Source organism: Equus caballus, chromosome 18 (assembly GCF_041296265.1).
Source record: "Equus caballus isolate H_3958 breed thoroughbred chromosome 18, TB-T2T, whole genome shotgun sequence".
NCBI classification, from domain to species: domain Eukaryota; kingdom Metazoa; phylum Chordata; class Mammalia; order Perissodactyla; family Equidae; genus Equus; species Equus caballus.
In genome coordinates this window covers 62565978-62580174 of record NC_091701.1, presented here as the reverse complement: position 1 = coordinate 62580174, position 14197 = coordinate 62565978, and the positions used below count along the sequence as shown (strand labels likewise).

Genomic DNA, 14197 nt, shown 5'->3' with positions numbered 1-14197 from the left:
AAAATTCTGCCAATAAAACAGTCAGCTTGGAACAACACAGCTGGCTCTTCAGCCTCAGGAACTTTTCACTGGCAAGGCTTCACTCGTTTGTGGCCACTGGACCCTCACTGTGATTCCTTTCTCCTCTTAATCCCACTGTGCTGCTCAAATCATTTCCAACTGGCCCTGTGCCTTTGCACCATCCTGCTTCTGAACATCCCTTCTTCCGTCACGTGGCTAAACTCAAACTGCCAAAAGGTGGGAGAAAGAGTAACTACATTTCTTTTATCATTGCCTATTATAGGGCTTAGGGTTGTTGAAAAAATAGTCAAGTATCATATTAATGACATCATCTGTAAATAGCATTCTCACAGGAATCTACAAATCCTAAAAGAACACAGAATTTAAGCCAGGATAGAGAATGGAGAATCATTTCAGGCAGATTCCTGTCACTGTGGCGGTTTCTATATTTAGCAGGATGAGTGTATAGATTATCATCCAAATTCAGCATAATTCTGAGAGTTAAAGGCAGTACCATTCCAGGAAAACAGACTAAACTGGAATTTTCCCAGACAAACCTGGATGTATCTTCATCCAATTATTCAAGGTGATAGATCTTCTTATATTAGTTTTCATTCTTAACTAAGAAAATTTAACGATCTTCTTTCTTTCTTTTTTTCTCTCTTCCTTCTTCCTTCTCTCTTTCCTTTCTTCCTTCCTTTCTCCTTCCTTCCTTTCTCTCCTTCTCTCTCTGTTTATTTATTTTTAATTCCTACGATTGTGGTCATCCAGTGGAACTTTGGCCATCGAATTGCTTCACATTTCCAAAGATCTTACCAGTGCTATTTTCAGACCTCTCATACTATATCTGGTGGCTGAGGTGGGAGAAGTTCTTAATTACTTCTCAAATAAATAATTTTTTTAATCTCTGGACCTGGCCCAAACTGCTAGTACAATGCTGTGTACTTCCTGAGAAAGAAATAGGCAGACAGGTTGAAATCGGAATAACAATATCTTCTCTGCTTTTCTAGACTAGAGTGGGGGTGTAGCAAGAAGGGAGTTAGAGAGACAGAGAAGGAGAGAAGGAGGGAGAGAGGCAGAGAAAGAGAGAGAATGATTTTGCTGTGTGTGAGCATGTCAATTTTGCCTGCGCCCATGAATACATATTATACTTATTTTACATAGAGTACTAGTGAAAACAGAGAATAATCTCTCACATGACCTATAGTTTCTATAGTTGATAGAACTGTATTGGCACCTTATTAATAATGCAAAATGGTTATCATGTTTAGTACTTGGAAGGCAAATAATTATTCAGACTGTAGCGTATGTGAATTGAATTATTGATATAGTATTTTAATTAAAGCAATTTAACATATAAGTAAACAACATCAGTCTCTAATTTTTTCTTATATCATCAAATTATGCTTACAGCTATACTAGGCACTGTACTAAGTGGATCAATTTGTTTTGATTTATCATTATCATTATTTACTTCACTAACTCTTTACTGTGGAATAATATGTTAACAGATTGTCTTAAAAGTGGCTCTCCAGGACAGCAATATGTAATATGCTACATCGGAAATTTTACTAATATCATTCTACCTGAAAAATAGCCTCCTGAGTTTTTGGGTAGCAGCATGTATCATAATACCAACTCCTCTAAGTCCTGATCCATAAAAATTGCATCTCTCCTGTTGCATCAACAATTTCACAGTGATTAGTGGCACAAATAGAACAGTTTGTGCTATTTTATGCAACCTGCACGTTTTCCCGAAGAAATGTAATCTCAATTACTACGGAGGAAATTCTATTAAATTTTAATAAAACTGGGAAATTTGAGTCTCAGATATTTTTCAACTATTTTTCTGTAGTATTGCTTGTGGCAATCACGAAAATAGAGTTGGATTCAGAATGTCACGTATTCGTATTTCGTGTTTTAGCTATTCTTGTTTCAACAAGAAATGGTCATCCCAGTCAACCTTTATTTTGCTTAATAATGTATTCCATGAAAAACATCAATCAAGTTTAATTATAAATTAACTATGACATTAAAATAAATTGGGCATTAAGAATCATAAAACTAGTAGTTTAGAAGTACTCAGATGAACCCAGAAACATCAACTTCAATAGTGAAAACTGACAGTTGTACAGCCAAAATGATAGCCTAGTAAGGTATAGTTGGACATCAACTCTATGTCAGCTCCATCTTACTACGTATATCACATGTGACTGAGGTAGAGAATGGTCAAGAATAATTACTTGGTGAAGTGTACAAATAAAGTATATAGCAAATACATCACACCCATGTCATATATCCATACTGACTTCCTGCTGAGTGAAATTTTAAAGTGACTTCTAGCTATTAAAACTGTGGTAACTATATTTGACAAATTTATGAATCCATGATTATTTACTATAGTGCCTGTCTATATGAGAGCAAGAGGAAATGTTATGCTGCCCCCTAGTGTAAATATTAATTTTGTAACACCAGAACTGCAGTGATCCAAGACTTTGCAAGGGAATCAGAGCTATGGAAATCATTACTGAAGAGAGTTAAGAAAAATTCTAAGTTTTCCCAAAGAGCCAGCTTCCTATGAGCACAAAGTATCGTTCCATGAAATCTATGAGTCAAAAAAATGGCTATCTGAAGGTTTCCATAGAATTTTCATTTCTTTATCTCCTAGACTATTCAGGGTCCAATCCATATTTAGTGGAGGAGATTTAGTGAATGTTCAGGTAAGGATAAGTATGTAAGAGGTGCCATGGGTAAACTGAGAAAAAAAAGGAAATATTGATATTGTTCAATACTAAAAGCATCCAAATAATGTAAATTTATACATACTGAATTGAGTGAATGAGATTCTAATATAGATGTGAATGTTCCAGGATGAAATATTGTCAATAGCTACCATCACATATTAAGAATTTACTACGTGTCAAATCTTGCGCAAATTACTTTATATGCTTCATCTCATTTGATCTGCAAAGCTGTTTTCTAGTTAGGTATTATTATCATCTCCATTTAAAGATGATATAACTGATAGTGAGAGAAGTGAACTTGATCAAGGTCATAAAGCTAGCGACTAGCTGTGGTCGATTTGTCTCATCTGACCAATTATCTCTTTTTCTTACTAACTATTTACCGATACAGAGGTATATCTAGGATTTGAGCTCAGATTCATCTGGTTATAAAATGTCTATGCTTTCAACCACTAAGCAAAAGTATGACAGTAAGTATTTTGATGAAGACATGCTAAAGTGGACACAAGAACACAATCCTGGAGAGAAAGCAGCCATTCTCTTTCCTACCATGAAGCTACTGTGTCTCATTTAAATAAGAAGAGGTGATTTGCCAAAATCAGGTTTTGAGGGAAATACCACAAAGGTAACGTTACCCATCTTCTGCTGATACTTCCTTGGAGGCCACTGAACTACGTCACTTGAGACGTTTTCATTAAACAAAGAGAGAATGCATATTTTATCCCATCTTTCTATCCTTGATCAGTTGTAGGAAAAATCCTTCAGCACAAACCTCTCATCATGAACCCCCATCATTTTCTGCAACTGGTCTTTCTTCCTTCCCAGTATCTTACTGTCCAAAACTCTCCTGCTTTTCATAATCCATCTAAGGTGCTTGGAAATGCCCAGAGTTCCAGACCTTTTCTAAAGTCACTCCAACCAAAATTTGTTTGCTCCACATCAGATTCTATAGGCGCTTCCTATCTGAAAGACACAAACAAGGCAATTTGGATGGGTTAACTTTGAATCATTGTTAATACTTTGAACCCCCAGTGGCTGAATATGGAGGAAATCTGCACCCTAGGACTAACCGTGCCCCTCTGCCATAACACTTCAGCAGGGGGCAGGAGAAGGTTCTGAGCCTCAGAGTAGGACCATCCACAACAAAGTCTCACAGGTGGAGTCAAAGGTGAGCCCAAGAACTCTGAGTGCTCCCCACAGGACTCCTACCTCTCTGTCATCCTCCACCACTCCATTGCTACTGCTACTTGCACTGGGATTATCAGAATGAACTTTGTCCTACCTATATTTTCAATGTTACTTGCCCAGAATTCCCAAATTCTTTCTCATTCTCTGGACTTCAACCTCCATGTTATTATGTTACATCCTCTTTTATGACACAATTCTCTATATTTTCACATGTTCTAAAACACTTGGACTGTATCTCCTTGATTTCAGAAGTGTCCATTTTTAATGAAATCTCTACAGCTTTAGATTTTTCACTGAAGTTTCACTTCACCTTTTTGCTCCAGCTGAGGTCTGTCTCTGTTGAAAACATTGTTCCCCTAGTATCTCTCTCAAGAGATGGGTGGATGTTTTATCTCCCAATGTCCTCATATTAACATGCTAGCGCAGGGCACATGTCTTACTTGTTCTACCCTGGTAATTCTCGACCATTCTCCTTCTCTCCCACATCCCTAAAAATCCCCAGCTTTGGGTCTAATTTCCTTGAATTCTCCTCTCTGATGGCCTTGCCTCCCTCTTGTTTGCAACCACACACTCTCATGTCACATCTGAGTAAGAAAAAAGCAGTCCCTGGGGACTGCGGGCTAGGAGCCTGTCTGGATCTAAGAGTAAGGCGTGGTGTTCTCTTATCAAACATGACCAGTTTCATAGTCCACTAACGTCAGACAAGGTCATCTATGAGTATGATGGAACTAGAAAAAAACAAGACCACTCTACAATTATGTCTGAGCACAGACAAAAACAAACACACTGTTTTTGTTATTAAACATCCCCATCTGCCAGCCAACATGAGCAAAAGCTGCTTCTTTACAAATGACAGCTTTACCCCCACTCTGTTCTTGTTGCCTCCTAGATAAAAAGTACTAAGATAACCAACCACAGAATTGGCACTTCCTTCTCACAGTACAATCCAGAAAAAAAACAATGCTTTCATCAACCCTCCACAAAATCAACTTACACAATCCCAAATCCTATAAAACTATCCCTTATTCCCTCTTCATGAGATGCATCAAGGACCTCTAAGGTGTGCAGTTTACCTTGTTCCAACAAGTACCAATATGTCCAACTTGGTTCAACTACAGTTGTGTTCCTGGTGTTTTTTAGCTGGTGGGCACTGACATCATTCTGTAGATTTTTCATGAAAACATTTCTGCTTTGTAAAATTCAAGTACTTAATTTTACACAGCCACCCCTTAAAGCCTATTTTCTTAAATTTAGGCTACCAAATTGTATACTTTTGATATCGTTTAAAAATATTTTCTCTCATTTAAAGATAGCCTGATTATCTTCAAGTATAATAAATACATGTATGATTAGCTATTGGAGCTGAATACATAAGAGTAACTATACTCTACACGTTATAAAGGTTTTTGGGGAGGAATTAATTGAGAAATAGATTGTAATCCAGGGAAAATTTTTAAATAAAGTTATATAAATTTCCTTACAAAATAACAGAAACATTCCAAAACAAGGTCTATCAATTTTAAACCTAAATAGTCTAACAATGTCATTTTCACCTATTTCCAATTAAATCCAAGTATGATTTCTATTTCAAATATTGAGTTGCCTTATTGTAAAAGAGACGTCATAAACTGATCCTCAGTTTATCAATCAGCATTCTGTAGATAAATGGAACCAATAGGAGAGATGGAAAGATAGATGATAGATAGATAGATAGACAGAGAGATAGATAGATGATAGACAGAGAGATAGATAGACGAAAGATAGAAGATAGATTTATTTGAAGAAATTGGGAATTGACTCAGTGATTGTGGGTTTGTGGGGCTTCTGTAGGGCAGGCCAGTAGGCTGGAAGCTCAAGGCAGGATTTGATGCTGTAGTCTTGAGGCAGAATTTCTTCTCCAGGAAATCTCGTTTTGCTTTACAGCCTTTCAACTGATGGCATGAGACCACTCACATTAGCAAGGGTAATCTCCTCTATTTAAAGTGAAAAGATTGTAGACATTAACCACATCTACAAAATACCTTCACAGCAACTAGGTTAGTGTTTGAGGAAATAACTGGCTACTATTTCGGTTGACACAAAAGTAGCCATCACACTCTGCATAGCTCATTTTTCTAAAGCTATTTAAAAAAAAAGTTTTCTTGTAATTTGAATATGGCATTGTCATCATAAACATTTACTACATTAAGTGTACTTACATTTAGAAAAGTATATAACTTTCTTCTAATGGTGCCAAACCATTATGAGAGTCCAGAGTACTACATAAGGTAATGGACATTGTTTACTCTGACAACGAGGATTGAGTTTTAATTATTTATTACCCCATTTTATCTTATACCGTGCTAGGAAGTGTACGGTAATACACTTACAAAATTAATGAAAACTTGCTAGCTGAAAACACCATCATAATATAGTGTATATGGTAAGAATTTTCTCAGAATCAAACGATAATTTAGAATGAGATAAAACAGATCAAATGGTTTCAGGCTACAATTTTTAGAAAGGAAAATTAATAAAATTATATTTTTTACTTTTTGTAGTTAGCGATATAAAAAAGTGATAGATATACATCATTTCTTCATGCATTTTGACTGCAGTCCATCACAGATTAAAACTGCTATTTTTTTTCATTCTAGGATTACTCAAACTCCTAATATACAACAATTGCCTTCAATAGTAACATAGCAGTTAAATAGCATTATTGGAGGAAATTATTCCAACACTGTATTATCATTGCAATTATTAAAAAATTTAATTTACCCCCTGCATAATACTTACAGAAAACTACTTTCCAAATATGTCACTGTAGCTAAACATGTTTACTAAAATTATAAATTAAAGAATAAAAGTACATTCAAAATTAATTTTTTTAAAGTCCAAAAACAAGAAATTACCAAAAAAGTGTGTGGTGTGAGCAAAAATTTACAATTTTAAAATGCAAAAATGCATCACCCTCAAATCCACACCCATTTCTTTATATATGATGTGAAGAATACTATTAAGCAGTTCAACCAATGTACAGTAAACAGATAGCACAGAAAAGTCTTTTGAAAACCACTGTCTATCTGAAAGTTGGCACAACAAAGGGCACATGTAGACTGATGAAAATCTTTCCATCTCCCCACATGTAAAATTTGGTCCTCGGACTAAACAAAGGGTGGAAAATTCAAGTGCCCTTATTGGTTAGGAAGGTAACGTAAGTAAGTGAAAAACCTATATAACAATAAAGAGCAATGTAGACAGTAGCAAACTGTCAAGCGCATTCTTCTTTGAATGACATTTAAACCCAAATATTTTAAAACATGGTGCATGCTAAACAAACTACTTCTGCGCCTGAATTTGACCCTGAATACAAGCATATGAAACCTTTGGCTAGGTGGTCCCCAAGGCTCCTGCTGATCTGTATTTTCAGTAAAAATATAATTGCAGTCATCGATAACCTAAAAAATGCTGCTGTAGAACTGATGAGTGAAGACAAGACATTATGTCACTATTTGAATTTCAGCTATCAAAAACAACTCAATATTTGATAAGCGAAAGAAATTAACCAAGGTATGTTGGAATCATGGGTATTACTTGACTACATCTGCCTTAAAATACTGCTTACATTTTTGGGTTGGTCATATTATCAACAATTCAATTATAAATTAATTTCCTTACTTGAATAATGTGTTCTGAAAATGCACATGTTGCAAAGTTTTGCTACAATAAAAAACAAGTATAGCAAAGAATATATGATACCTTAAATTCAGGAAAGTGAGCCGCAAGACAGTCTTTAACACTGAATGCATAATAGTGTGAAAGAAACTTGGAAGACTATATAACTGACAGTTTATGTGAACAAGTTTATAAAGTGGGAAAGTTTGAGGATATATTAAGATATCACCCTAATCCACCCTCACCCCTGACCTTTGTTGAGGATATTAATCCAACAGTGATAATTTTTCAGCAGCACTAATTGAACAACTAGTCTCTTTAATCTTATGCACAATCTCAAATGTGCCACACAAATGGTTTCCAATGAGTGGAGAAACCTTTAAATTACATTCCCTAGGAAATATAGAAATGTGTAAGGGAATGTGAGGGAATGACATGAATAATAATGTTATACTAGCTAATGATAATTAGAAGAAAAGGCCATATAGTATATTTCAAAGACCTACCTAATTTTAGTGAGTTCCTGTATACACAAAGGGAAAAACCCAGAATTTTTTCATACTTTTCAAAATGAACACGTATGAAAATGTCCTGAGTGACAAGAAACCTGCAAATGTGTCAAAATATGTGAATATTTTTTAACACGTTCAAAATGAACTGAAGTATCCCTAAGTACATCTTTATGAATAATATTTAGTATACCATACTTAACACAGAGCCTGTGGGGCCTAGAATATTCTATGCTTTACAATTGAGGCATCTCAATAAATCCAAATGAACTAAATAACAAATATGTTGAAGACAGATTAATGAATTAATATTTCTTTTCTTGCCAACCTGATACTTAAGATACTAGAAATGGAGGGCAACCTACAGAAACAGGGCTGAGGCCAGACAGAAATGATTGGTATTTGCTTATTGGAGGATGAGAAATAAAATAAATTTTAATTCAAATTATTCTGTGAATCTGGCACTATTTCCCCACATCTGGAGGCAAGTGAACAAGGAGAGTGTCTTTAAACAAGAGTTGACATCTCTACCATCTCTTTATCAGTATGAATATTATCATATCAATTGGTATGGATTCCCTACTTTAGTATATAAATTATAAAGGAAATACATCTGGAGTCTGGAAACCTGCATTATAACATTGACTCACTGTATGACCTCAAAACCACCACTCATTTCTTTTGAATTCCATAGTCAGTAAAATAGATATAATACTATTACAAGATCTAAAGATGCTGACCAACAAAATGTAATGAACAAATTGGTAATGATTTCCAAAGTTCCAAAGGCAAACCCCAAATTCCATATTAAAAGTCATTAAATATATATTTAAACTCTATATTAAATATGTATCTATTTATAATATATATTTAAATATTTTGTATTAAAAGTTTTTAAACATATAATTAGGTTAAAGAAATTTTGTGGAGCAATTGCAAAACATAAGTATAACAAAATGTCCTTATCCAATAAACAATTGCATACCCAATGGTGGTTGGGATAATCTAAGGAAAAAGAATGAGAATACATGGAAAGTAAACTTAATTCATTGCCACTAACCCATATAACTTATTTAAACACAGTCTGGGGCACTAATGAACTATTAGCTTATTATTCCATGGAATTAAAGCTATATCACAGATATGATGCTATTTATAACAGAAATCATGACAAGCAGAGTGACCTTTCTCTTTGCTTGTAAGACACTGCAAAATGAAAATTTGTATACTTTCAGTTAAAATCGTCAAGAATATATTTAAAAGCTCAGGAATAGGGTCAAGATAACAAGAGGCTTAATCTTTAAAGTATTTTTTTTTTAATTTTATGTGTGAGTGGCATAATACGACCTATGGGAAAGACTGTACATTCTGATAATCACCTCAGTATGAGTGGCAGGATTACCTTCTGGATTTAGAACTAAAGCAATTAATCAATGTCACTGGAATTTGAGTTTTACTCTTTAAGTAACTTTATTCTCTAAGTAACTTCTAATTTATGAAAAATCCTTGGGGTAATAGTAACAGGTTATCCTAAATCAGTTCAATGATTTCTGAAGATTATAAAATCATTTTTAAAAATTGGAATTTAAAAAATGTTCAGAATATCCATTAGTTATCCAGTGATTGAAAATAATTGGAATTTCTTTGGAAAACTCAAATTATCTTTTCCCTAAATGGTTTTATGATTTTAAGTTGTGCTTTCCTGAAATGAGAAGGAAAAAAAAACACTTGAGATATTACTAAAATCCTTTTAACACACATTTCAAAATGCAAAATGTGATGATGTTTTTAAAAGCAAAATTCAAAATATGTCAAAATCAAACAAGCAAGAAAGTAGAAAAGATCTCATAATTATTACTCCATGAAACTGAGATTAAAAACATGACAACCATAAATTCTTATCTGAAAATGTTCAAAATGTAGCATATATACATTCTTAAGATAATATGCATGTTTCTTATTAAGGTTGCTAATTCTGAGAAGTTTCAGGTTCAGTTTTCTGTTTTTAGCTTATAGTGCGTTCTAGCTTCTAGTAAGTCCCCTTAGCACCCCATGTGCCAAAAAGGATACATTTTTAGGTAAGTATAAATGTTAATAAAGAATGCTCATAAAGAATAAGCATTCTTTATTTAATTTAAAACATTCATTTATGAACATATTTAGAATCTCTTGTTACACTTAAAGACAGACATAAATCTTATTCTCTTCAATAACAAAATCATCAAAAGGCATATAGAAAACAAACATATGACTTTTATTAACTTATAAAGTAATAGTTTCAAATATAGTTGAATCATATACAAGACCCCACATCATTTCAATCAGTGTAAATCTCTTACACAGGAAATACAAACTTGGCAGTTTATAAACAACCTAGAAAGACTAGCTATGACGTCCCAATTAAGTCCTTTTACTGTAACCAGGAGAAATACGATAGGAGCTATTTGGAAGCCTTTTTTCCCAGTTTGTTGCTTCTGACATTTGCCTATATTTAGATTTATCCCTCTCATATAGGTAGCTGCATTTTAACACCCATTTTTATCCCAGATCTAGACTTTAATCTATCTTTTGTCAATATGAGTGATAAAGAACTAATAACTTCAAATCCACAACAAACCAATCAGCATAAGCAAGTTCAACCATCGTTAGAAATCCAAGGTTGACTTAAGAATCAAGATTAACAGAATTTTAACAAGTTGAGGTTTGGCAAACAAGTATTTTTTTTCCTATGAACTCTATTGTATGGTTTTAACTCCTACACCATGTTTGTAACTACGGAGACGAGACCTTGTTCAATAAATTTGCCTTTTCTCATAGGTGAAACTAGATTTAAAAAAAACAAACTAGAGCATACTTTCTTCAAAATGAAAGTAATTTTCCCAAAAAATATTTACTTTCCCATATAACTGAGTTCTCTAAGCTGAGCCAGAACAACGTCAATAATTGCCTTAAGCCTTTGCCTACTGCTCTGTATAGTACTCCACTAAGAAAGATCATAGAAAGTATTTTCTTTCTTTGTTCAACAACAACAACAACAAACAGTTATCCAGAATAGTAATAAAAACAACAGGCTAACCCCGCTTCTTTGAGTCTTAAAGGAACTGAGAGAAGGCCAATAGATTCAAGGGAAAACGAAAAAAATCACATGTATCACATAATGTTAGAATTCGCGTAAAACTTCAGATGAGAACTTTTCATTCTTGAAAAACACATCACAGCACTTTTAAAAAAAAATTGTGTAGAATCATATTTTAAGATATATAAAGAAAAGTAGATTAAGAATACTGTATTTACTTTTAAACTAATTGAGTCTGTCCTTAAACTTCTACTCAATCTATTCAGGCTAAGTAACCGCTTCGTAAAAAAGGGGGGAGGGGTGCTGCTTGCTAATGGCCCCAGACTTCAGTGAGATATTTGCATATCACCATCTTGCTCTGGCTGGACTCTCTTTGCGGTACTTAGCCTAATGAGCCTTCCCTCTACTTCCTTGTTCTTTATTGAAGTGTATACTTAGGAGATACCAATACATGAGAGTCAGTTCTGTAGGGAGATTTTGCAGCTAAGAGGGGATTTGGAAGAAAAAGTAAGAGCTATCACCCTGCACTATCTCAAATGCTCAGCACATTCTCTCCCACCAATCAGGAGTGCTCTTCCTACTAGGATGCTGAAAGCTGAAGCTCTGTGGTCCAGCGAGGACCTCCTAACGATTGCCTGGGTTCTGTTTGCCTAGCATGTTTCCTAATGGCTCTGATTGTGACATAATGCTCGCCCCTTATACTTATCTCCAACCTCTTTTGAGTGAATTGCTTAAAATTGATGGCATGGGGTTCTGGAGTCACTCCGTTACATTTAGTACTGACAAGTCCTCACTAGAGAAGTTTGCTGCCAGTCCTTCAGGAGACAGCCGGAATACAAACTCCTTCTGAGACCATCACTCAATCCCGCCACTTGCTCCGCGCCACCAGCCACATGGCTCCCTGCCCCCATCAGAGACAACCACATCCTCATTCACCTTCACCTTCCTCAGCCGAAAGATGTTAGGGGGTCACTCTGGGTTAGGGTTCTTTTCTTTCTTAAAAAGAGGCCCTGTTAACACAATTTGCTTCATATAAGGAGAAATTGTGGTCATCTTCAGCATTATGGAGTGAGGTGGAGAGAGTCCGGTGAGGTGTCGAAGAGTCAACCAAAGCGATGGATCACAGCTTCCCTAAGATGCCTGCCCTTTTTTACACCTAATTTTCTCCGCAAGCCCACGACATAAATAAACGAATATATTGTAAACCAAATCGAATCATGCCACCTCCAAAATCTCATCGTAACCTTAATCCTCCAAATGCCCTCTTAGAAAGGAGAGAGAGAGACAGATGGAGAAAGAGAGAGAGAGAAACAGAGGCGATTACCAGAGTTTTGTTCCCGTTCTTGCTGAGAGGGCCCCGGAAAACTCCCTTGATGTTGCGAAAGTGTCCGTTGCTGAGATGCGTGGAGCTGATGACAATGTAGTAACACTCCATGGGGCAGCCGCCGCCTCCTCCAGCGCAGCCGCCTCTTCCCTGCACCCGCGCCCACAGCCGCAGCGCGCCGGAGCCCGGGAAGGGTGGGCTCGAGACCCGCGGGCGCCCCGGAGAGCCGCCGCCGCCCTCGCACGCCCTCCGGGGCCGGGCTCACTGCGCCCCGCGGCCGCGCGCGCCCAGGCGCCTCCGCCTCCGCATGCTCGCGGCGCCCTCCCTCTCGCAGGCAGGCTGGGTTTCTTTCCGAATTCGCCCTGGGGCGCTGCGCCCCGCGGGAGGAGCGGGCTGGGAGGGGCCGGCCGGCCGGGCAGGACCGGGCCGAGCGGGCGTCAGTGCCGGCGCGGCGGCCGAGTGGAGCCGGGTAGCGGGAGCCGCCCGAGCGGCAGCGGCGGCGGCGGCGGCGGCAGCAGCATCCCCCGCGCTCGGCGCCCGCACTCGGAGTTGCTGCTGCTGGCAGGCATGAGTGTTATTATAGTGAGCGGCGTTGCCGGTCCATTGCACTGAGCCAATGGCAGGGAGCCACTGGGCTGATACTGAGAGCTGTCAGAGGAGTACATCTGTCACCCGCTGCCTCCCCCGCCCTCCCCCGCCGCCGCCGGGACCCACGGCCGCGCCGGTCGGGGCGCGAGGGGGAGCGCGCAGCGAGCGGGACGCCCCCCGCTCAACGCCGCGGCCGCAGAGGGCCGGGGACACGACGGCCACCGCGGGCGGGCGGCACAGCGGCCCGCGACCGAGAAGCGGGAGACTCCTCTAAGGTGGGGGCGGTCTTAGAGACGGAGATTTCTTGCCTGGCAGTGGAGGATGGGGGAGGGGCATGGGGGATAAATAAATTAATAATTTAATACCAAAAGCCAACCGGTTCCAACTGCAGCGTATCCGCGCAGGTGCCAGCAGCTGCTTCTCTCTCGAGGTAGTTGCTACCCGTTGCTTTTGGCTTATTTGATTTTATTTGTTTTTAATGTATTTTTAGTATGGAGGCTGGATCCTGTTCCGAACCTTAGAGAAAGAAAATGTCCCCCCACCCAGCAGCACCACCACCCATTTGTAGAGATCCTAAGTGTTTGTTTGATAGTTTGGGGGAGGAGAGAGAGTTGTGGCGATCCAAGTGGAAGTGGATAGTAGGTAAAAATCGGGACTCCCTCTTTATGTGTTCCTGGATCTGGCGCTCCCTTCACTCACCTCCCCGGAGAACCTCAGTTCTTCCTAAATTGTCAAAGCTGAACAGATAGGGATGCTTTGCCGCAAAGAGGCTGCTGCCACGAGCTTGCTTTGCATTTCTCTATAGTTCTTTTCCCATTACAGAGAGTGGCAGCGAACAAAAGCGTTCGCCCCAGAAGCGATCTGAATGGAAAATCTGCAAAGGAGCTAATGGGTTTGTTACGGAAAGTAGGGAATGGGGTCTGCTTCGTTCCCTGAAGACAGACCACCGCGCTGATTTTGAAGGGGCCAAGGCAGCCATCAGCCTGGTTGTACCTCCCACCCCCGTTCTCGCCCGGCTGATTTTCTCTTTGTGTAAGTTTAACTCCTGTGAGGTGGTAGGGTGAGAGCGTCTCGTCAGGTATATATACGACTCATTAGTCCGCACTTAAAA

At 38.2% G+C, this 14197-nt stretch overlaps 1 protein-coding gene across 1 annotated transcript in view; it reads right to left on the bottom strand.

The window, feature by feature from the left end:
- ZNF804A (zinc finger protein 804A) overlaps window positions 1-12771 on the bottom strand; it is a 277924-nt gene extending 265153 nt beyond the window's left edge. Inside the window, exon 1 of the mRNA XM_023622162.2 lies at window positions 12499-12771. Within this exon, the coding sequence (XP_023477930.1) occupies window positions 12499-12609 (111 nt within the window). The 5' untranslated portion in view covers window positions 12610-12771. The remainder of the gene's footprint in view (window positions 1-12498) is intronic.
- Window positions 12772-14197: the final 1426 nt, after the last annotated feature.